The sequence below is a fragment of the Oryctolagus cuniculus genome, chromosome X (genome assembly GCF_051225735.1).
Source record: "Oryctolagus cuniculus isolate XC-2025 breed Fujian yellow rabbit chromosome X, ASM5122573v1, whole genome shotgun sequence".
Classification (NCBI taxonomy): domain Eukaryota; kingdom Metazoa; phylum Chordata; class Mammalia; order Lagomorpha; family Leporidae; genus Oryctolagus; species Oryctolagus cuniculus.
The window spans coordinates 77803763-77829282 of NC_142888.1; the positions used below are offsets into that span (position 1 = coordinate 77803763).

At 40.3% G+C, this 25520-nt stretch overlaps 1 protein-coding gene across 7 annotated transcripts in view; it reads left to right on the forward strand.

The window, feature by feature from the left end:
• Window positions 1-25520, forward strand: part of LRCH2 (leucine rich repeats and calponin homology domain containing 2) — a 134572-nt gene that overhangs the window by 25566 nt on the left and 83486 nt on the right. For all 7 annotated transcript variants that reach the window (XM_051827272.3, XM_051827276.3, XM_051827277.3 and 4 more), the window contains exon 2: window positions 24399-24543. In XM_051827272.3, the coding sequence (XP_051683232.1) occupies window positions 24399-24543 (145 nt within the window). The remainder of the gene's footprint in view (window positions 1-24398; window positions 24544-25520) is intronic.

Sequence of the window (25520 nt, forward strand, 5' to 3'; positions counted from 1 at the left end):
ACAAACCTGTAGTTCTTTTTAAAGTTTATGTAGGAGTATGTAAAATGTACATTTTACAACAATTAGTTCATACAGTATGTGTAATATTTTTAAATTTAAATATATTTGTTTGAGAGACGGAGAGAGAGAGAGCAAGCTCCTATCCACTGGTTCTTTTCCCAGATGCCTGCAGAAGGAGTTGGTGAGTGTGGAGCCATCTGTGAACTCAGTCCACATCTTCTGCTTGGGTGGTAGGAACCCAGTAATTGTTGCTGCTTTCCAGGTCTAACTTAACAGGAAACTTGAGTCAGGAGCCAGAGCTGGTTTTTTAACCCAGGCATCTGATATGGTATGCAGGCATCTTTACTGGCATCTTAACTGCTAGACCAAACACCACCACATGTGTATGTAGTATTATAGTCTGAATGTTGTAGCTGTTACCTTATGAGCATGTTTCCGTATTTAGGAATTAACTCCATAATATGATTTTTGAAGACTACATGGTATTTCATTGTAAGTATAGATTTTATTTAGCCTTTAGCTTATTGTTGGATATTTGTTTCTAACTTCTTACTATTTTATAGAATACTGAAATATATATGATTTTTAAATGTCTGTTTGGTTTCAAAAACTGCTAGAGATTGAAATCTTAGATTTATGAGTATAAATAGTTTTAAGAAACTTAATTCATTGCCAAGTTACTTTCAGGCAAACTTACTTTATTTTGTTTTCCCAAGAGCAGTATATGCTAAGTGCTCAAATCAAAATAGCCTTGATGACATGGAATAACATCTTTAAAAATATTTTTTTAAAGATTTATTTATTTATTTGAGAGGCAGAGTTACAGAGAGATCTTCCATCTGCTGGTTCACTCCCCAGATGGTTGCAATGGCCAGGGCCGGGCTGGTCTGAAGCCGGGAGCCAGGAGCTTCTTTGCTGTTTCCCATGTGAATGCAAGAGCCCAAGTACTTGGGCCATCTTCTACCGCTTTCCCAGGCCATTAGAAAGGAGCTAGATTGGAAGTGGATCAGCCAGGACCCAAATCGATGCCCGTATGGGATGCTGGTGCTGCAGGCAGTGGCTTTACCTGCTGTGCCACAGCACCAGCCCCCAAAGCTGCGTTCTTAAAAGTGACATCACATTATGAAAACCACAGGACTTTTGGCAAAAAATAGGATGAGGGCCACTGTACTCAAACTCTGTCAGTAACATTACAAAAACAAAAAGAGAGGAATCTAGTACCTGTTGTATCCCAGTTTCATGTATGTTAAATGGTTAAAAGATAAATAAGATCAAAATAAATATGATGCTCACCTTGCAAAAGCCCCACGTTTGCTGAGGAAGCAGGCGTTGCAGGACTCAGCATGGGTGCGGCTGGGAGGGCTGGAGGGCCCACCTGATGTGGCAGGGAAAGGGTAACCCATGGCACATGTGAAGAGGCACAGTAGCAGTGGGATCTGAGGTGCCTGCTCTCTGTCAGCTTGTTACAAGACACCTTTGCAGGATGATCAAGGAGTGTGAAAATGTGCCCTCCTCCTTTCCTTTTTCTCCTCTAGTTTGGCAGGTACACTATCCCCCATGGGGCTGCAAGCCAGATTCCCTCTAGGCTCTTCCTGCAGTTTTGTCACCTGTGGCTTGGGCTGCTGCAGTCTGGTCTCACCTTACTTTCTACGCTGGTGCGGAGGCTCTCGGCTGCTGGCGTCCTAAGTTGTGCGCATCCTCACCCTCTATGTAGGTCCACTGTGTTCCTCCAATTTGTGTAGAGTTTCCTCCCTAATTCTTCCTTGAGACTGCACTCTTTCCACTTTTTAAAAACTATCTTCTCCTGGACTGGAGCAGCAAGCTCCCTCCCTACTCTGCCATCTTAATCCAATCTAAAAATATTTAAATTTGATGGAAGAATTATGGTATCTTAATCTGTATATTTGTTTTGATTACAGTGAGATTGAATATGTTTTTATAAGTCTTGGTCATTGATAATTTTATTTTTTATAATTTTCATTTTTTGAATCTGTTTAAGTCCTTGTCCTTGGCCTAGGTTTTATCAATGAGTTATTGGTATTATTTTGCTTTTTGATAGGCTGAAATTTTCCTTTTCTGTTATATAACTAAATCTAGAAATTTTCATGTGTGATTTCTTCCTTTATTTCATAGTTTGTGAAAGATATTCTTAAAATGCTCTAGATATTTTTTATAGTTCAGTCTCTTGTTTATCTTTTTCCTCCATCTGTATTTTATTTTTGTAAAAGTTATGTGATGAGGCTGTAATGTTTCTCTTTTCAAAGTGAGAAGTTTTTCAGACACTATTCAGAATTGCCATACTTTATAAGAAATGAAGCATGGTGCCATTTTAAAAAAAATTTTTATTTATATACAGAGAACAGATTTCATGTATTTCATAGGTACAGTTCTAAGAAGACGGTGTCATTCTTAAACATGGTTTTGATGTTTGAATGCTGTGACTCCGATTCATTATTATTTCTTGGTGAAACTGAAAAACTTTGTAGAACTTCCTACAAACTGTTCTACATAAAGCTGCCTCTCTCTCCCTTTTTAATAAAGTCTTGTCTTTCCACGTGGCTTAATTGTCCCATGACTCATAGGCCTTTTCTCACTGAGCATGCATGTAATCTGCCCTCTGGTTAGCAGCTGTGGTTTCTTGCAGCATTTGTTTTTACACTTTTGCTTCTCGAAGTGCCAGTGCTCAAAATGAGCCTTCCATTGTCATTGGTTGCTGCAGGTCAGTCAAATATTCCTGCTATTATTTCTTACAATTATTGGCTTCACAGCATTTTTTCTTAATTTTGTCCACTATCCACTGCACAAGGTTGTTTTTTTTTCCCTCTCTCCATTGTACTTATGGCTAGTATTTTAATTCATCATGGAGTGGCTTAGAAATTCTGTAATCCATACGTCCTACTTATTCAACAAGATTTCAGTGTTGTAGACTGTTCATTATCTTGTCCAGAATGACAGCACAACCCCTTCTAGGGAATACTGAATCAAGAAATCACCTGTCTTTGTGGAGGGCATCTGTTGAAAGCAGATGCCAGAGCCATGGGGTTGTCATTTCCCATCAGGCTCCAATATCAGAATCTCTGATACTTCAAAGGACGTCTCCATTCGTTCGTGAACAGATAGCTGTGGTGCCTCCTGTTTTCTTCTTGCTTTTGTTTGTAGTCCTGACAGTTCTTTTAGTAAGATAAATGAATAAGGACATGTTAATATTTGAGAGCATATTAATCAGGTGGTCTGTACTGTAAGTGTGCTTACACTTCGGTAGTAGCAGTTACCAAGGAGCAGAGAAAATTCATTTTAAAAATTTTACATAAGGAATTAATATCTAAGTTGATCAATTTTATGTACTCTCCTACAGACTTAAAATTCTGGTGTATCTTTTTCGTATCATAAGAAATGAATGCGGGGCTGGCGCTGTGGTGCAGTGGGTTAAAGCCCTGGCCTAAAGCACTGGCATCCCATATGGTTGCCGGTTCTAGTCCCGGCTGCTCCTCTTCCGATCCAGCTCTCTGCTATGGTCTGGGATAGCAGTAGAGACTGGCCCAAGTCCTTGGACCCCTGCACCCACGTGGGGGACCCAGAAGAAGTTCCTGGCTCCTGATCAGCGCGGCTCTGGCCGTTGGGGCCATCTGGGGAGTGAACCAGTGGATCGAAGACCTCTCTCTCTATCTCTACCTCTCTATGTAACTCTGTCTTTCAAATAAATAAAATAAATCTTTTAAACAAAAGAAAAAAATGTAATAGTCCTTCATTTTATTTTGTATCTTTATGAACATTATCATTTATTACATACAAGCTGAAAAATTTCACTTCATTTCTATTGCTTATTCCTTATAGAGATTTTAAGTTTTCACAGAAAATTTACTCATTTCCAATAGCTTTTGAAATAGGGAGGAAGTAAGTGATTTTGGCAATGTTTCATTGGTAGTATTCAGTGGAATCAGAGATGCTATTTAGACCCAGTCTACTGCTCATCTGCTAAGTAACAGATATCTATCGTTTTATAGTCTATAAGACTTTTGTGAACTTTGAGAGATACCCCAAGAATGGTGCAGTATTGGCTCAGTAACAATCATAGTTTTAGTAGAACTTGGTGAAGGCGATTCTTTTTGCATTCTATCTGAAGTAGTATTATCTAAGCAGGTTATTACTTGGTTGGTGGAAAAATAATTGGGTTAGTGTCTGACTCTAAACTTTTTATCGACCCTAACACTTGGTTACTAATTTTAGTTAATGTTTAATATAATTATGGCAAATGAATGATAAAAATGAGTCAAGTCAGGATGCTATGTGGGAATTAAGGAGAATGAGACTTAAGTGAGGGTTATTATTTGCCTGCCTCTGTTCCAGTGTAGGACTACAGAGAATTTGATACTTAAGATATTTAAATATTTTACCTTGTGTATTCTCTGGCTATGCTGCACTTCTAAGCCCTTCTGGAAAAGGAATGGTACAACTTGGAGACCATTTTCTATGGGTCTCATGTTTCTGCACATCTTACAAGTGAGGCACCAACTTCCTCATGCAAACAGCCTTGTAAGATAAACATAGTGTCTTCCTCTAAGACTAAAGGTAAATTTGCTTACATTTTTTTAAAGATTGATTTTTTATTTATTTGAAAGGCAGAGTTACAGAGAGAAGAGGAGAGATAGAGCGAGAGATCTTCCATCCCTTGGTTCATTCCCCAAGGAATTTCAAAGCTGGGAATTTGCTTACAAAATTTTTTTTTTTTTGACAGGCAGAGTGGACAGTGAGAGAGAGAGAGAGAGAGGCAGAGAGAAAGGTGTTCCTTTTTCCGTTGGTTCATCCTCTAATGGCTGCTGCGGCCGGCGCGCTGCGGCCGGCGCACCATGCTGATCTGAAGCCAGGAGCCAGGTGCTTCTCCTGGTCTCACATGGGGTGTGGGGCCCAAGCACTTGGGCCATCCTCCTCTGCATTACCAGGCCACAGCAGAGAGCTGGCCTGGAAGAGGAGCAACCGGGACAGAATTCGGCGCTCCGACCGGGACTAGAACCCGGTGTGCCGGCGCCGCAGGCAGAGGATTAGCCTATTGAGCCGCAGCGCCGGCAACAATTTTAAAAAGGGATTTCTTAATTTATTTGAAAGGCAGAATGATAGAGAGACAGAGATAGATTTTTCCATTCACCAGTTCACTCTTCAGATGCTCGCAACAACTGGAGCTGGGCCAAGCTAACACTAGGAAGTCCATCCAGATCTCCTCCTTGGGTGATAGGAACCCAAGTACTTGAGCCATCATCTGCTGTGTCCTTGGTGCATTAACAGGAAGCTGTATCAGAAGCAGAGTAGCCAGGACTTCAGTCATGCTGTGGGATGTAGGTGTCCTAAGTAACTTGATCTGTTTTGCATTAATGCCAACCCTGCTTGCATTTTGCGAAGAATGAGATACAGCAAAGGACAGTCATGCTTACTGTCCAGTGAAGTAAAGATAATGTTTATTGTAAAATATTTGAGTTTCTTCAGTTCCTATAATGTGTTGTACTGCCTTTTTACATTGCCTCCATGAGATTGCTGGGTGGGGGACAAGTCAAGAGGAATGGACACAAATATGTTGCTCATGTTACTTGCTGTGCTGTGAGTAATAAAGTGTTTTTTCTTTCACACCAGAGTCTCATGTCTTTTGCTAGATTCTGTATACTAATAGTGGGCGAACATGTTGGTTTACAAGTAGCGTAAAATATCAGACACTTCTGAGTTCTTGGCAGGTACTTGGCACAATGGTTTTGCTTAGAAGATATTATTCCCCTTTTGAAGAAACTTGTCTAGTTGATTTTATCTATTGTTTTTTATTGAAATGTTTACAAATATTTATATTAATTAATATTAATAAGTCCCCCTTTAAGAAGCTAAGAAAATGTTGTTGTCTCAAATGAAACAATTTTGAATTGGTAAATTAGGAGCAGCTGAGAGTTTTATAATGGTGTTCACAATTTTCTGAACCAAAAATTATAACTTGAAGTAAGATTTATATTCTGCTTCCTGTTGCAAGAATCAGTGTCGGATATGTATGTGGTTAAAAGATTTAGAATTCTTGTGATACTGGTTTGTGGTTCTAGTGGGAGAGAATATTTGAAACGTGGTACACGAGGTCATAATAGAGTATCGGAGGAGTGGAAAATCACATACCGAACATGAACTCTTAAGTGACATATGAGTTTGGAACCCCAGTGCTGTCAGTTATTACACATTTCATTTTGTGTTTTAACATTTGACCTATCATTCAGTCTGTCTTTGCTTCATGTGTAAAATGAGGAATAGTAGCTACCTCACCAGATTGTTATAAAGATTAGAAGTAACATGCAAAAAAAAAACATTCTGATGTAGTGTATGAGGAGTGTGTGTGTGTGTGTGTGTGTGTATGTATGTGTGCATGCATGTGTAATTGCCTCAGCACCATTTCAGTTGTAGTAAATGTGAATTTTTTTATTTTTTTATTATTTAATAAATGTGAAAATAAATGTGAATTTAGAGTTTTGGTTTCAAATTATTTCTCCATTACCCTCCATGTTCATTTAAGCAGAAAATTTTGTGGTGATAGCTGTATTGATGATGCGGGTATTCCAGCAACACAATGCATTATTGGAAATTTTGCCAGAGATAAAAATGGTCAGGCTTTCAAATATTATCTAGGTTTTTTAAAATAAGAGAAATAATCTGTATTAGTAAATAGCACCTAAGGACATGTATGTCCTTACATTTTAACAGTTTGCGCAAAAATAAAACAGCAATAAGCATCACAACTTTTTGTACATTGACTAAAACTATAATTAGTATAATTAGTGTAGTATAATAATATAATTTCTGAAAGTCATTTTATATACTTTGGCAGAAATGCTAGTCAATGGGGCAGCAGATGGACCCATCTGGGCTCTTGTGGCTGCAGCGTGGGAGATAACAAACAGATTGCCATTCCATCTGACTCTTTTCCTTCCTTCTCTAGCTTCCTGGATCTTTGAAACTCAAGAGTTACACAGCATAGAATTTACATCAGATTATTTAAGGTGACCTATTAATGTCTCTAACAGGCTCTCAGCAGTTTTATAAGGGGTGTCTTGAAGGAAGCAGGAAACAGTACACAACAATCTGTCTCCTGTTGATTTACTGCCAATACCACTTCATAGGATTTATGTCTAAAAATGAGACAAAAAAATAGTTCAATTGGTACAGAGGTGCTTTTCCCCAAGGATCCTCATTAACTGAGGTATCACAACTATTTATTATTTTTTAAATTTTGAAGTGTTTTGTCATTGTGATAAGTTATTTTTTTGGAGCTTGTTAGTTTCCTTTGTTTGCTATAAGTAATTACCACAAGCTTAATGGCTGTAAACAATAGAAATTGGGTGGACATTTGGCCTAGCCATTAACATGCTGGGTGAGACACCCACGACCCATATAGGAGTGCCTGGATTTGATTCCCATCTCCACCTCCTGTTCCAGCTTCCTGCCACAGTCACCCATGTGGGAGACCCACATGGAGTTCTTGATTCCTGGCTCCAAACATGGTACCAACCCCAGCTGTTGAAGTCATCTGGGGAGTGAACCAGCAGATAGGAGCTCTGTCTGTCTCTGTTTCTGTCTCTGTCTCTGTCTCCCAGGTAAATAAATAAAACAGAAATTTAGTTTTTCACCGTTCTGGAGTCCAAAAGTTCAAAGTGAGTTTTATGGGCACTAAAAGGGGCCAAACTCCCTTGGGACAGGTTATAAGTGAGAACCTATTGCTTGCCTATTAGCTTCTGGTGGCTGCCAGCATTGTGAAGTGTGCATTACTCCAGTGTCTTTCCCTCTTCACATGGCCCTCTCAGTGTGTCCTTCTTATGAGGATACACTGTCTTATGAGGATACACATGATGGCTTTTAGGGCCACGTGGTGATCCAGGATAATCTCCTTATTTCAAAAACTTTACCATATTAGATATCACTCTGAAGGTCCAAGAATTCGAACTTGATATTGTTGAGGGCCACTGTCAGCTTTCTGGAGGAAGATACACAGCAAGTTTTCATCTTTTTTTTTTCATGGAAAAAGTGAAAATAGTTGTAATTGTGTTCTCCCAGGTTGTTCTAGGTTGTTCTATAAGAAGATAGGCTTTGGGGCCTATCTTTGGGGGTTGGTACCACGTTTGGAGCCAGGAATCAAGAACTCCATCTGGGTCTCCCACGTGGGTGACTGTGGCAGGAAGCTGGAATCAGGAGGTGGAGACGTGAATCAAATCCAGGCACTCCTATATGGGTCCTATATGGGTGCTGTGGTGTAGCGGGTAAAGCCGTTGCCTGCAGTGCTGGCATCCCATATGGACGCTAGTTTGAGACCCGGCTGCTCCACTTCCAATCCAGCTCTCTGCTGTGGCCTGGAAAAGCAGTATAAGATGGTCCAAGTGCTTGGGCCCCTGCACCCACATGGGAGACCTGGAAGAAGCTCCTGGCTCATGGCTTTGGGTCAGTGCAGCTACAGCCTTTGTGGCCAACTGGAGAGTGAACTGGTGGATGGAAGACCTCTCTTCTCTCTGCCTCTCCTTCTCTGTGTAATTTTCACTTTCAAATAAATAAATAATAAGTTAGGCTTTGAATCTGTTATAACATGAATCTCCCAATAAGGAATAAATTGGCCACTTTTCCCTACATTAAAAAAATTATTTGAGGGGATAAGAGAGATAAGAGAGAGAGAGAGAGAGAGAGAGAGAGACCAACCTCCCATCCACTGCTTCACCCTAAATGATCTCAAACTGCCTGGTCAGGGCCAGGGCTGAAACCAGGAACTAGAAACTCAGTCCGGGTTCCCACATGAGTGGCAAGAACCCAATTGCTTGAGCCATCACTGCTGCCTCCCAGGAACTGTATTGGTGGGACCCTGGAGTCAGGAACTGGAGCTGGGAATCAAATCTAGGTACTCCTGTGTGATAAGCAAACATCTTAACTGTTGTCTTACCCACTATACTGAACACTGACTCCTCTCTGTCTTTAGATGGAAACATTTTCCTCCCAGAACTCTATTAAAATACCATATATTTCTTGAGGTCAGCATTGTTGTAAAGTGTGTAAAGCTGCCACTTGTGACGCTGGCATCCCATATCGGAGTGCTGCTTAGAGTCCCAACTACTCTACTTCGGATCCAGCTCCCTGCTAATGCACCTGGGAAGGCAGTAAATGATGGCCCAAGAACTTTGGTCTCTGCCACCCATGTATGGTGTTCCTGGCTCCTGGCTTTAGCCTGGCCCAGTCCTGGCTGTTGTAGGTATTTGGAGAGTGAGCCAGTGGATGGAAGATGTCTCCACACCCCCCTAACTCTTGCACCCCTGTCACTCTGCCTTTCAAAAAATAAATAAATCTATTAAATAAATCTATTTTTTATTTACTTGTTTTTATTGAATATAATATGTTCAGTATTAGTCACACTATTCTAGTGGCTCTAGTGTCCATGTTAATTAAAAGAGTTTCAATATTACAAACGCTTCTTTATTAAGTGTACATCACAAGATAAAAATTCTAAATCAGAGTTTAAATTTTATTCACTATATCTATAAAAAAGTTAATCTTTGCTTTTTTGAGGGAAAATATGAGATACTGTTAGTGTCAGAAAGTTCAAGAAATTATGATATAAATTGTTTTGTTTCCTTTTATGGTTGCATTTTTCTTTGGGCACTGTTATTCTGTTTATCCAGTGCTTGGAAAGCATGTTTACACTGCTGTAAATCTGAAACACTTGAGAACTAGATTTCTTTAATTAGAGGCTTTATAATAGCTTGAATTTTAATTTTGACTTTACTATGCTTTATTAGATTTAAATGTATTCAATTATAAAAATAATTATTGTAATTTTAAGTTGTGTTTACTAAATAAATGTATTAACTCATCCAGAAAATAGTTTATGAATGTAAATTTAATTAAATTCTCTAGTAGAGCTTGTAATATTAGTTTGTAATTTAACAAAATAATCTTTTTGAGGAGTGGTGGAAAGAGCATAAACAATCACAAAAAATATGTAAGTTATTAAAATAACATCTTGATGTTATTTACATTGTTTTATTAAAATAACTCTTACTGTTCATATTACTGTTTTAGAGGCAAACATTTGGCCCAGCAGTGAAGATGCTGCTTAGGAAGTCTGCATCCTTTGTTGAAGTGACTATGTTAGAGTCCTCGCTCTGCTTCTGATTCTAGCTGCCTGATAATGTGCACTGTGGAAAGCAGTGGTGATGGTTTAAGTATTTGGGTCCCTGCCACCCACTGTGGGAAACTAATATTGAGTTCTGGACTCTTGGCTTTGGTTTGGCCCAGTCCTGTCTGTTGCAGGCATTTGGGGAATGAACCAATAGATGGGAGGAATCTCCCCCCCCCAAATAAATAAATACATATATTGGTATTTTAGTTTTTTTCTGTCACTTTTTGAACTTATTTAATCTCTTCATATTGTTATTATATTTTATATTTTTTCTTTTTTTAATTAATTAATTTATTAAGGAATACAAATTTCAAAAGTACAACTTTAGGAATATAGTTATTCTTCCCACCATACCCACCCTCCCACCCACAGTCCACTCTTCCTCCTTCTCCTTCTCCCCTTGCCAGTCCTGTTCTCCATTAAGATTCATTTTCAATTAGCATTGTACACAGAAGACCAACTCTGTACTAAGTAAAGATTTCAACAATTTGCACACACACACACACACACACACAGGAAGCTGTATGAGAACAAGTATCATAGTTAACTTTCTTTTTTTAAATTTTTTAATTTTTAATTAATTAATTAATTAATTTTTTGACAGGCAGAGTGGACAGTGAGAGAGAGACAGAGAGAAAAGTCTTCCTTTGCCGTTGGTTCACCCTCCAATGGCCGCCGCGGCCGGCGCACTGCGGCCGGCGCACCGCGCTGATCGAAAGGCAGGAGCCAGGTACTTCTCCTGGTCTCCTATGGGGTGCAGGGCCCAAGCACTTGGGCCATCCTCCACTGCACTCCCTGGCCACAGCAGAGAGCTGGCCTGGAAGAGGGGCAACCGGGACAGAATCTGGCGCCCCGACCGGGACTAGAACCCGGTGTGCCGGCACCGCTAGGTGGAGGATTAGCCTGTTGAGCCGTGGCACCGGCCCATAGTTAACTTTCTTTTTTTTTTTTTTTTATCTTTTATTTAATGAATATAAATTTCCAAAGTACGTCTCATGGGTTACAATGGCTTTCCCCCCCATACCGTCCCTCCCACCCACCACCCTCCCCTTTCCCACTCCCTCTCCCCTTCCATTCACATCAAGATTCATTTTCGATTATCTTAGTATACAGAAGATCAGCTTAGTATACCTTAAGTAAGGATTTCAACAGTTTGTTCCCACACAGAAACATAAAGTGAAAAATAATAGATGATTTTTTTTTAAATGATGATGAAATCAGATCAGACCTATTGTCATGTTTAATCCCAGTGAGAGTCAAGTTGGGAATTGATAGTTTCTTTTCTTTTTTTTTTTTTTTTAACAGAAGATCAGTTTAGTGTACATTAAGTAAAGATTTCAACAGTTTGCACCCCCATAGAAACACAAAGTGAAATATACTGTTTGAGTACTCGTTATAGCATTAAGCCTCAATGCACAGCACATTAAGGACAGAGATCCTACATGAGGAGTAAGTGCACAGTGACTCCTGTTGTTGACTTTACAAATTGACACTCCTGTTTATGGCATCAGTAATCTCCCTATGCACCAGTCATGAGTTTCCAAGGCTATGGAAGCCCCTTGAGTTCTCCGACTCTTATCTTGTTTAGACAAGGTCATAGTCAAAGACATAGTTAACTTTCATAATACAACTAACTCATTGAGTCCAGAGGTCCTTCGTGGGGAGTTAGTGCATGCATTTTTCCCTTGACGGTTATTTTCTGTCTTCTCTGCTATTTTTTTTCAATACTTCTAAGTGTTGGCCTTTCTGATGGCCTGTTAGGTGATGTCCTTAATTTCTGTGATTTTATAGTACTAACCATATTCTCACAATTTCTAATTTTTATTTTTTAAAGTTAATAAATTTTCATTTATTTGAAAGAGTTATCTTTTATCCATTCTTTCACTACCCTGCTGCTTGCAATAGCTGGGGCTAGGCCAGGCCGAAGCCAGGAACTCCATCTGGGTCTCAAGTGCACAAGTACTTGAGCCATCATCTGTTGTCTCTCAGGGTGTGCATTAGCCAGAAGCTGGATCTGAGGGGGAGGCCTTCCCCTACTTCCATTTTTATTTATCTATCTCAGACTTCTCTTCTGACATCCAGAATCATTTTTCTAATGTCCATTTAGCAACTACCCTTGAGTCTCTTTCAGATGTAGCTAGTTCATGCAAATATAAAGTTGAACCCTTGATTGTACCTCTGCTTCAAAAGGAAAAACATCAGCAGTAGCAACAACAAAAACTCTGCACTACCTCCACTCTTCTATTAGATAATATCATTTAGGTGCCTAGAGCAGAATTCTGGGTATCATCATTGATTTTATTTTGGAACAAGGGAGATTTAATATTTAATGTAGGAGCCAGGGTATGGGCTCTGACAAGGGGATACCCTCATCCTGATTTTGGGCTAGCAGACACAAAAGCAGGGAATAAAAAGCCTGTCAAATGAATATGTATCCCAGGTGGCTCAGATTTAGGTATGGTGGCTTATGGTCCTGAGTGCACACAGCCAAGGTTGGTGTTCAGGAATTGGTCCTGTGTGTGGCCAATCAGTGCCACCTGTCCCAGTTCATTCATATACATTCTTTTCTTGAAGTAGGTTGGGGTGCCAGCTCCTCCCAAGCAGACTCAGCACCAGGGCCTGGTCCTTGGGCTGCTGGTGGTTCACCAGTTGTACAATGACCCTGATACCATCAGTTACCTGCTGTGTTGTGTCTGTGATTTTTGGTGGGCACCAGAGCAGCAGAATCTTGGGCATGGTATGTTCTAGCTTGCTGCCCTGCCCCCACTATAGTACATGCTATGTGTGCTGTCACTACCAATGCCAAAGTAAGTGCATGCAGAGGAGAGTTCTCTCAGCAAATTTTGCACTGGTGCACTAGTTGGACTATAAGGTGTCCCCTATGAAGAGCCACAGATGGTGCAGGAGCATGCAGCTCCTATCTCCCTGCATGTCCTGCATTGACGTAGGCTTGCTCGCTGACTTCTCTCTGCCCACCTTGGGACTGCAGCACCTGAAAAGCTAAGAATACGTAGGAAAAATCTAGCATACTTCTTGAGGGTTGCCATTCTTGATTCTTACCTCTTATGTATCCCACATAGCCAGTCCCTTGTCATTCTCTGCAAGTACAGTATACTAATTACAGAATATGTTTCAAATGCTATCCATTTTCTCTTATCCTGTTTTTGCAGTCTTAATTCAAGAAACCATCATCTATCTCTGGGACCAATGTACATGAGTACTTAATACTAGAGATTATACAAAATTACAAACTGAGCATAATTTTGTTTTTAGGATTTCAAATTAATTGTAAGCAGTAATTTTCCTTTCTAAATTTTTATTTGATTCTATTTTTATTTTATTTTATTTATTTATTTTTTGGACAGGCAGAGTGGACAGTGAGAGAGAGAGAGAGAGAAAGAGAGAGAGAAAGGTCTTCCTTTTCCATTGGTTCACTCCCCAATGGCCGCTGTGGCTGGGGCTCTGTGGCTGGTGCACCGTGCTGATCTGAAGCCAGGAGCCAGGTGCTTCTGCTGGTCTCCCCTGCGGGTGCAGGGCCCAGGGACTTGGGCCATCCTCCACTGCATTCCCAGGCCACAGCAGAGAGCTGGACTGGAAGAGGAGCAACTGGGACAGAACCTGGCACCCCGACTGAGACTAGAACCCGGTGTGCCGGCGCCGCAGGCAGAGAATTAGCCTGTTGAGCTGCGGCGCCTGACACTATTTTTTAATTTTTTAGTAAGCAATAAGTTTCAACTCTCAAAATTCTGAAGTTACAAGAATAAGAGGTAAAACTCTAAATGTAAAATAAACAAACCGTAAACTAAAGAAAGTGACTTCATTTTCCCCTCAGTACAACTATATGATGCTGAGATGCCTAGAGATGTAAGCCATAATACTGGAAAATTTTTATTTCAAATTCAGATTTTGGTTTCAAGTAATTATGTCTATCATTTCATTAAGTTATTCAGAATCCTGTGGTGGGAGGAAAAATAATCCAGATAAATATTCATATTGTATAATAATAGCTGTGTTTTCTTTTGCTAATTAAAACATTTTACATTAGGTGAAAATAACAGTCTCTTTCTCTATCTATATATGTACATACACATAAATATATATTACATTTGTATTTATATATATATATATAAATGTTCTGAATAGGGAATTTACTATATCACTAAGTAAATAGGTCTTATTCTTCAACATGTCAGCATTATTGGTAGGAGGTTGTTCTTAGAGGCAGACCACGTGCTAAATAAGCTACAATGAACTAAACTGGACTATAAATGTTCTCCCTGAGAGAAGTACATAATATTCTTTATGTCTTTAACCAAATAAATATAATAAAGTAATATAAGTATATGATAAGGTAAGTGGTTAATTGTAACATGATTCTAAGCAGAGATGAGAGGGTTTGCACCTTAGGGGACATTTTTTGTCTGGCATGGCTGATGAAGATATTTCTTTTTAACCTAGAAACCTTTTATTTAATGTGTACAAACTTCATGCATTTCATATATACAAAATTAGGAACATAGTAATTCTTCTCACCCTGCCCTCCCTTGCCTGAGCTCCCACACTTACTCCTCCTTTCCTATTTCCATTCTTACTTATTTTTTTTTTAACAAAGATGTATGTTCAGTTAACATTTTAATTTTTTTTGAAGTTTTAAGGATTTTATTCAATGTGAGAAATATGTAGGAGAGTGAGGGCTCTATCTAAGGAAGAAAGAAAAGTCTAGAAACTAAGTTAGGGTCTATACCACAAAGAGAGCAGGCCAGGAGCCAGCCATGTACATCAAGCATTCAGGCAGGAAAGCAGGGAGTGGGTGGCCCGAAGGCCATGCATCCTGAAGGCACAGACAGCAGTGGCAGCAAAGAATAATAAGGGTCCACCATATTCCAGGCCTTTTATCCTCTTCCAAAGGGGAGTAGTTATGAGCCTGATTGGCAGGTGGGCATACAAGTGGGTTAGGTAGGGGCATCAGTTCACACAGGGGCGTGGTGAAAGCTGGCCTGCTAGCTCACAAATCTAATTAGTTTCATCCCATCTGCCTGCCTACATCATTCCCCCCTCAGAGACATGATAGTCCTTTATCCTAAGGGCTGTTGAAGGGCGCAGAATGATCATATCTTCTATAGCTACTTCCTGCTTATGAGGGGCATAGCACAGGCCCTGCCTGTCCTGGGTCTGGAAGTCTCTGTCTGTCTCATATAACAAATTCACTTTATGAGCTGGAGCAATCTCTGTCACTGCCAATGGCTGTGTCTCTTGCATGGTCAGTTATTCCCCAAAATTGTTGAGTTCTGAAACATATGTTTGTTAATTAGCATAAGCAAAACCAGAACAAAACCAATTGCAAGTGGTATGCCCTTTAAGATGGAAAGATTACCCTTATGTAGATTATACCCATTTGCTTGAGTGTAGAGAATTATAATAGAACACATTAGGAGTTTTATTGTCAATAACAGTTCCCAGAGTGAATCAAAAGAGGTAGGTGCAGCATGCCCGCCATAAGGTGTAGCAGTTTTGATGTGATGAAAAACAAAGGCTTTACTTATCTTTTTGTTTTTTGAAGAGGTACTTAAGATCTGATTGGCTTACAGGAGTAATCAGGCATGTCTTTTGAGTTCACTTGTGAAGACTTAAGAGGTAGACATTTAATCCTAATTTCACTGAGAGGTACTCGTGCTCAGTAGCACCTGGTAAGGTCCCTTCCATTTAAACTGCAAATGATCTGAAGAGGATCTTTCTATGAATGGCTCATTCAGGAATTCCTAATATTGGAGCTTTTGTTAAAAGCTCTTTAATTCCTTGGAACACCTTTTGTGGCTCCCCTGTGCAGCACAGTGTGACTGTGTCAGCGCCTTTGAGAGCACACACAAAGGCTTACAATCCAAATGCTGGTATCCATATTCCATAGAATCTTGCCATCAGCGATTCCCAGTGTTGGGAGTTTTCTTTTAGAAGCTCCTTAATTCTTTGGAACAACTTTTATAGCTACCCTGTCCAGCATAGTGTCTGCATCAGGGCCTTTTAAAGCTTTATACAAAAGCTTGGAATCCAAATCTTGGAATCCATATTCCACAGAATCTTCCCGTTCCCAGAAATATCCTTAGCTGCTTTTTTTATACATAGAATAGGTTCCCTTTCCTTGACTGAAAGAGAACACTTTCCTGAAGTTAGAACATATCCCAGGTAATCTACCTCTTGTGTAGATTCCTGAGCTTTTTTTTGTGTGTGTGTGAAATTCTGTATCCTCACTTTCCCAGATTCTGGGTTTAGTGGGATGCAGAAGAAAGTATCCCTTAGGGAATGGTTTAGCACACAGTAAGATGTATTGAAGCAACTGTTTCATTAGTAGTCCTGAGGCCTTTAACCATTATGTACTTTGTATTTGACATCATGTTAAAACATGAGATAGGAATATCACAGAGAGACATGAATCCAAGAGTTCATATTTGTGACACTTAATAAATTTTAAAGAAACACCTGAGAATACAGGCAATAGAGTTTGACATTTACACTTAACTAGAGCTTAAGAATATAACATTGTAGAACAAAGTAAATCTTTGGGATCAAGTTTTACCATTAACTCTTATAATATAACTCTTAGAGGACAGAGGTCCTGCATGGGAAGTTAGTGCACAGTGACTCCTGTTGTTAATTTAACAATTAACACTCTTATGTATGACGTCAGTGATCACCCAAGGCTCTTGACATGAGCTGCCTAGGCTATGGAAGCCTTTTGAATCCACAAACTCCATCAGTATTCAGACAAGGCCATAAGAAAAGTGGAAGTTCTCTCCTCCCTTCAGAGAAAAGTACATCCTTCTTTGATGACCACTTTCCACTGGGGTCTCACCCAGGGAGGTTCTCTCATGTAGGGACACTTTTTGCATGAGTGTCCTGGCTTTCCATGCCTGAAATGCTCTCATGGGCTTTTCAGCCAGAACAGAATGCCTTAAGGGCTGACTCTGAGGTCACTGAGCATTACTTACAGCAATCGCCATTCTGTGAGTCTGCCTTATGGAGTGCTTCCCATGTTGAAGCATTCACTCCTCTTTAATTTTATTTATTATTAGTAGTAAACACTTAATCTGATTTATATGATCATTTTAACAATTAAGATGTTATTTTTACCATCTAGCCCAAAGGGATTTGGGATCCCATGGCAAAGTTTTATTTTATTTTTTTTGACTGTTAACCTATTTATTTTTATTGGACATAATTCGAGAGACAAACTTAAATATATAAAATAGAGAATAATCAGGTTCCAACATATGCATTCCCAGCCATAATCTAATTTTCAGGGCATGGTGTCAGCCTAACTAGTTTTTTTTTTTAACTTTTATTTAATAAATATAAATTTCCAAAGTACAGTTTTATGAATTACAGTGGCTTCTCCCCCATAAGTTCTTTTTTTTATTTAATAAATGTGAATTTACAAAGTGCAACTTTCGTATTGTTGTGGCTCCCCCCCCAACCTCCCTCCCTCCCGCAGCCCTCCCCTCTCCTACTCCCTCTCACATCCCGCCCTTCATTGAGTTTCATTTTCAATCACCTTCATATACAGAAGATCAACTTAGTATACACTAAGCAAGGATTTCAACAGGCTGCACTCACACAACCACACAAGGTATAGGGCATTGTTCGACTAGTAGTGTTGTTTTTAAGTTTCATAGTAAAACACATTAAGGACAGAGACCCTACGTGGGGAGCCTGTACTCAGTGACTCCCATTGTTGATTTAACAATTGGCGCTCTTATTTATGACATCAGCAATCACCCGAGACTCTTGCTATGAGCTGTCTAGGCTATGGAAGCCCCTTGAGTTCACCAACTCTGAACTTGTTTAGTCAAGGCCATATCACAGTGGAGGTTCCTTCCTCCCTTCAGAGAAAGGCGCCTCCCTCCTTGATGGCCTGTTCCTTCTGCTGGGGTCTTGTTCACCAGGATCTTTCATTTAGATTGTTTTTTGCCACCGTGTCATGGCTTCCCATGTATGGCAAATTTTTAAATTGTACTCTTAGAAGTAAGTCCATAGGAATGCATGCAGAACTATACAGCTTTACATTTCTTTGTAGGACCTGAGAAGATAAAGGCACAGCTCTTCGTGAACTTAATTATCCTTAATGATTTGACATGGATACATTGCATTCGTTATAATTCCTTAAGCATGTGACTAAACAATTTCTGTTCTGTAATACAAATCAAATTCTGAAATGTCATTAAAACTAAGAGGCCCATTTATTGTCCATGTTACACCATTTCCCAACCTATAGGTAGGCTATACAGTATTGCAAAGAGTAATCATCTTTTCCTTAGTAATTCCATCTAGTCTAAGGGCCTCCCAGTTATTAAATATATATATGAAGGGTGTCTCCAAGGGAGCAAATGTGGAGCTACCCATAGTTGAATCACCTCATAACCTGGGAGACAAAAGGTAGGTAGACAGGGCTAAGCATGGGCCCAGTTAAATATCTGACCATGAGCTTAACAAATAATCTGACATCCCAGAATTAGTATGTGTACTATAGAGTTTAATATATATATAGTTTAATATATATCATACACATATTATACATGTACTATATAAGTTACATACATTATATACATGTATGTACCACACACATATATATTACATGTAATGTGTATGTGCAACATACATACAGTGTATATATAGGTATATGCATTGTGTACACACACACATATATATATATATATATATATTTGAGGAGGGAATATGAGTGCTGAAGCTGCTTAAAATAATGAAAGAGGGACACTTCTGGCACATAGCCAAAAAAAAAAGCCCAGCATGAAGCTACTTAAAAATAACAAAGAGGGAAACAAACTGAAAATTAAAATGGGTTCAGAAACAAATTCTGGGAAAAAAGAAACAGAATAAAATTGCTCAGCTAACCAGGCATGCATCGTGTGGCTGGCTATGGGGGCCGCCATCTTGGAGTGGAGTCTGTTGCCCATCTTCCGGTAAGTGCAGAAGTTCCCATAGGGGGATCACCATCTTGAAACAGAAAGTCCTGCCCTCTGCGGCAGGAAGTGGAGCATCCACCATGTTTAACGCTCCACCTCCCTGATGCTAACATGTTTCTAGACAACCAAACCAGTGTCCCTGGTCGAAATTAACAATTGAAATCATGCTTGATTTGAAAATAAAAGACTCTGAGACAAAGCAGAGATTTCAATACCTTTTAACCTTCTGTAAACAATAAAAATGCTTTTTAAAATTTCAACCTTGGACAATACATAAATTGTCCTTAAAACATAGTACATATAACTTAGAAACTTAGAACTAGCCCTCTGTGAAAATCCTTCTCAACTCTCTTACAAATTCCATTAGCACTAATACTGTATCCTCAAAGCCAGACACAGCAAAAAAGAAAGGAATTTTCTGAACACTACCAGTGCTAAGACTCAAAAAAAAATCTACTGTTTGTCTTTTTGAATGAAAAACTCCTGCTAGAGCAGCAGGAGCCCCTGCAGTTTTTCTGGCAGGGTAGAGCTAGCTTGAGCCAGGAGCCATGAGACATTGCTTTGCTCACGCAGCCGCCTCTGTGAGCAAGGCCACACGCCCCTGCAAAGTTTCATGTGGGTGAGAAGCCAGTACCTGTCCCAGGCAGCTGCAACATCAGTGGTGTGCATTCTGGGACATCGCCCAGTCTCCATGTGCACTTGGGTGGGAGTTTCACACACATCCTGGGTACCAGTGGTGAGAGGGATCTGCAGTTTCCGATCCCATCTTGGCTGTTTAGGCGTCTGGCCCTCCCCCAGGGATGCACCCACTGTAGTGTCTAGGCCAGGTTCTGCTGGAGCAAAGCGGTCTGCAAGGAAGTATAGCCAGAGTATCCACTCTCCGACCTGGGCCCTGCGCCCCTGTAAACCGCCCCTTCCACTAGCCAATGCTGGGCTCACAGGGTAGCTACGCTTTCTCTGATTTAAAGGGAAAGTACTAATGCAGATGGGAGAGAGAGTGGAGTGCAAGAAGATAAATAGGGTTAGACACTGTGGGAAGCCAGTTCTTACCATGTTGCCTTTTTTTTTTTTCCTTTCTAAATAAATTTTGGGGAGTCCCTCTGTTATTAAAAGTCCTTTTGTGGTCGCCATATGAAACAGTTTTACTTATTAATGTTTCACAATATTAATAAGCTGTGTGGGCTCTTGCCACATATTCAGAGAAGAATTCTGAATACTGTCTCAAATAAACTAGGCAGCATGGTAAGTTTTAAGGATTTTATTCAGTGTGATAAATACATAGGAAAGTGAGGGCTCTATCTAAGGGAGAAAGAAAAGTCTAGAGACTAAGTTAGGGTCGATACCACACAGAGAGCAGGAAAGGAGCCAGCCATGTGCAGCGAGTATGCAGGCAGGAAAGGAGCAGGTGCCCTGAAGGCCACGTGCCCTGAAGGCACGGGCTGCAGAAGCAGTAAAGGGCAGTAATCTCAGTTAACTTTATACTCAAAAGATTAACCCTGCACTAAGTAAAGAGTTCAATAAATAGTATGCAAAAAAAAAAAAACAAAAAAAACACTGTTCCTCAACAGTCAAGACAAGAGCTGTTCAAAATCATCACATATCAAAGTGTCAATTTTACTCCTATAGGTTACCTTTTAGGTACTCTATTAGTTACCACAGATCAGAGAGAATATATGATATTTGTCCTTTGGGGACTGGCTTATTTCACTAAGTATAATGATTTCAAGTTGCATCAATTTTTTTGCATATGACAGGATTTTATTTTATTTTTTACTGCTGTATAGTATTTGTAGTATACATATACCATAATTTCTTTATCCAGTCTTCAGTTGATGGACATCTGGGTTGATTCCATATCTTAGCTATTGTGAATTGAGCTGCAACAAACATGGGTATACAGATCATTCTTTCATATTGCTTATTTCTTTTCATTTGAGTAAATTCTCAGGAGTGGGATCACTGGGTCATATGGTAACTATATTTGAGATTTCTGAGGTATCTCCATACTGTCTTCCACATTGGCTGGATCAGTTTACATTCCTACCAACAATGGATTAGGGTACCTTTTTCCCCACATCCTTGCCAGCATTTATTGTTTGTTGATTTTTGTATGAGAGGCATCCTAACCAGGATAAGGTGAAACCCCATTGTGGTTTTGATTTGCATTTCCATGATGGCTACTGATCCTGAGCATTTTTTTTTTCATGTGTCTGTTGGCCATTTGAATTTCCTCTCTTGAAACATGCCTGTTCAACTCATTTTCCCCTTTCTTAATTGGATTGTTTTGTTGTTGAGTTTCTTGAGCTATTCATAGATTCTGGATATTAATCCTTTATCAGTTGCATACTTTGTAAATGTTTTCTCTCATTCTGTCGGTTGCCTCTTCACTTTGCTGTGTGTTTCTTTCGTGGTGCGGAAGCTTCTCAGTTTGATGCAATCCCATTTGTCAGTTTTGGCTTTGATTGCCTGTGCTTCTGGGCTCCTTTCCAAGAAGTCTTTGCCTATGCCAGTGTCTTGCAGGGTTTCTTCAATGTTCTTTAGTAATTTGATGGCATCAGGTCATAGATTTGGTCTTTGATCTATTTTGAGTGGATTTTTATGTAAGGTGTAAAGTAGGAGTCTTGTTTCATACTTCTGCTTGTGGAAATACAGTTTTCCAAGCACCATTTGTTGCAGACTATCCTTGCTTCAGGGATTGATATTTAGCTCCTTTGTCAAAAATAAGTTGGTTATAGAAGCATGGGTTTTTTTCTGGAAATTCTGTTCTGTTCCATTGGTGTACACATCTGTTTTTGTGCCAGTACTAGGCTATTTTGATTATAACTGCCCTGTAGTATGTCTTGAAAGTCTGATATTATGATGTTGCCGGCTTTGTTTTTGTTGTATAAGATTGCTTTAACTTTTCAGGGTCTCTTGTATTTCCATATGAGTTTTAGCATCATTTTTCTTAGATCTGCAAAGAATGTTGTTGGTATTTTGATTTGGATCACATTGAATTTTGTAAATTGTTTTCAGTATTATGGACATTTTGGTGGTATTGATTCTTCCAGTCCATGAACATGGAAGATTTTTCCACTCTGCTCCACCCTGTGATTGTCCCGTCCAACAGGGAGGCAGAGGTGCTCCCAGAGCCAGCTGCCTGTGGGTGCTCTACATAGACAGTTTGAGCCCCAGAGCCGTTGATAAACTGAGAGGCTGGGGGCGCCTCACAATCCGACATGGGTTCCCAGCCTCCTGACAGTCCTCCCAGCCAGACTCAGACGTCTTCTCTTGGCTGGTTGCTGGGCGTGTGGACACAAGCTGGTGCGGTTGTTACATATGTCCAAAATGCTGCTCGCCATCTCTCAGCCGGTTGCCAGGTGCCATTTTTGGGGGAATGGGGAGACAGAGATGTCCCCCTTTTTTCTGCTATGTTATCAAGTATCCTGTCCCTCATAGGGCTCCAGGTAGGACTCATGCTAGGCTCTCTCGGCAGCTATATTGCCAGTGACATGAGCTGCTGCAGTCTTACCTCACTCTGCAAAGCTGGTGCTCTCAAGCTGTTAGCTCCTGCGGTCCTATGTTGTTTCTGAGCTGGTGCTGCACGTCCACACTCTCCACATTAATCCCCAATGTCCCTCTCCCTTCTGTAGAATTTCCCCTGCAGTTTTCTCTCTAGATCTTCCCTGAGAATGAACTCTCTCTACCTTTTTTTTTTTTTAATCTGTCTTCCCCTAGCATAGAGCAGTAAGCTCCCTCCCTATTCTGCCATCTTGGAATCTCTCTTCATGGGTATTTTTGGTGCCTAGTGATTAGATACCAGAGATGTGGCTAAATATCCTATAGTGCACAGGATAGCCCCCAATAATAGTTACCTAGTCACAAAGTCCATAGTAGATAAGGTTGAGAAACTGTCTTTTAGGTTACTATTTTCGAATCTACCACATGATGGCCTAAGTAGTTTGAAAAATTTCATTTAACAAATGAATCTTTAGTAGAGGAGTAATAGTTAATATTCTATGGTTTTATTTTTGTGAAAACTTAAGTTGGTGAAAGTGTGTTTATGTGGATTTGGGATAATTTAGGAGAAGAAAAAGTCAAGGATAAATGCTAGGTTTCTGGCTTGAATAATTCACCAGAAGGATGTTGGTCATATTGTCTGGGTGTGCATGTAAACATTTTCAGTTCATGTTTTACAATTGTAGAATTTGAGGTACCTGAAAAATATTGAGAGGAAGTCCTGAAGGTCAAATACATAGTTAGCTCTATTTTTAATATGCAGTTTATCAATGTAAATATAATTTTGCCCTGAGTTTGGATTCAGTCACCCAGTAGAGTGTATCTTAAGAAGGAAAGAACATTTTACATCATAGTCCATATGGTACAAGTAGAGAAAAATCTAACAAAAGAAACCAAGAAGTGGCCAGAAAGATAATAGGAACAGATGCAGAGATGTAGTCTTCAAAACCAAGGGAAGGGGATGTTTCCTGATGGATGGGGAGGTTATATGGAATGCTTTTGGTAAGCTTAGTGAATTTGAAAGTGAGTAGAAACCAGATTGCAGTGGTTTGAGAAGACCATGGTAAGTAACAGATTTAATTGGATTGTGGATTTATGTGAGTTTGGCTGTGAAAGAGGAAGACAAAAATGAAAGTGGTTGTGGGATCTTGGGGGAAGCTTTCTGTACTTTTTTCTTTTTTTAAAGATTTATTTATCTACTTGAGAGACTTGAGAGGCGTAGTTAGAGAGAGAGAGTCAGAGACCAGAGAGAGGCCTTCCATCAACTGGTTCTCTCCCCAAATGGCTGCAATGGTTGGAGATGGACCAATCCAAAGCCAGGAACCAGGAGCTTCTTCCAGGTGTTCAGTGCAGGTGCAGGGACCCAAGCACTTGGCCGTCTTCTACTGCTTTCCTAGGCCGCCAGCAGGGAGCTGGATAGGAAGCGGGGCAGCCGGGACTTGAACTGGCGTCCATGTGAGATGCCAGTGCCGCAGGTGGGTGCTCCCACTAAACCACAGTGCCATTCCCTCTGTACTTGTTTTTAAAAGATTGGAGAAAATTCTTCATTGGCATTTTAAAAGAGAAGTAGCATATTGGGAGTTTAGAGATATTGAAGTGTATCAAGTACATGCCTTCTGTGAGTATATTTCTAAAATGCATTTTCCTGCCTTCAAGATATTAGTGAATAATACTTCATATGTTAAATATTGTAGTTCTGTTAAGAACCATAGATATATATGTGTGTTTGACATAAACACTGTTTTATTTTTCAGATCTTTCCAGAAATCGTTTTACAGAAATTCCTTCTGATGTCTGGTTATTTGCACCTCTTGAAACATTAAATTTATATCACAATTGCATCAAAACCATTCCTGAAGCCATTAAAAACCTGCAGATGTTAACATACCTTAATATTAGGTAAGGAAACAATTTTGAAATGCAATTTTGGTTTTAATTATGGTTCAAATTCCTTTTAGTAGCAAAGCAGTGTGTTTGGCTTGGCTATGTAGTATATATAGCAGCAATTTCTTATTTACATTTTTTACATTTTCTTTTTTAAGATTTATTTATTTATTTGAGAGGTAGAGTTACAGAGAGAGAGAGAGCGAGAGGGAGAGATAGAGAGAGAGAGGTCTTCCATATGATGACTTACTCCCCAAATGGCCACAATGGCCAGAGCGCTAGGCTGATCCAAAGCCAGGAGCCAGGAGCTTTGTCCGGGTCTCCCATGTGGGTACTGGGGCCCAAGGACTTGGGCCACCTTCTACTGCTTTGGCCTGGGCTTTCCCAGGCCATAGCAGAGAGCTGGATTGGAAGAGGAATAGCTGGGACTTGAACTGACACTCATATGGGATGCCAGTGCTGCAGACAGCAGCTTTTCCTGCTATGCCACAGCACCGGTCCCCACCACAGCACCGGTCCCCATTTTTTATATTTTCATACTACTTTGTAGGCATTTGGTCTTGTTCTTTTTTTTGTTTTTTTTGGACAGGCAGAGTGGACAGTGAGAGAGAGAGAGAGACAGAGAGAAAGGTCTTCCTTTGCCATTGGTTCACCCTCCAATGGCCGCCGCAGCCGGTGCGCTGCAGGTGGCGCACTGCGCTGATCCGATGGCAGGAGCCAGGTACTTATGCTGGTCTCCCACGGGGTGCAGGGCCCAAGTACTCGGGCCATCCTCCACTGCACTCCCTGGCCACAGCAGAGAGCTGGCCTGGAAGAGGGGCAACCGGGACAGAATCCGGCACCCCGACCGGGACTAGAACCCGGTGTGCGGGCGCCGCTAGGTGGAGGATTAGCCTAGTGAGCTGTGGCGCCGGCTTGGTCTTGTTCTTGAGAGCAGTGCTTCTCAAACTTCGATGCATAGAAATCCACTGGGAATCTTATTAATTGGCCTC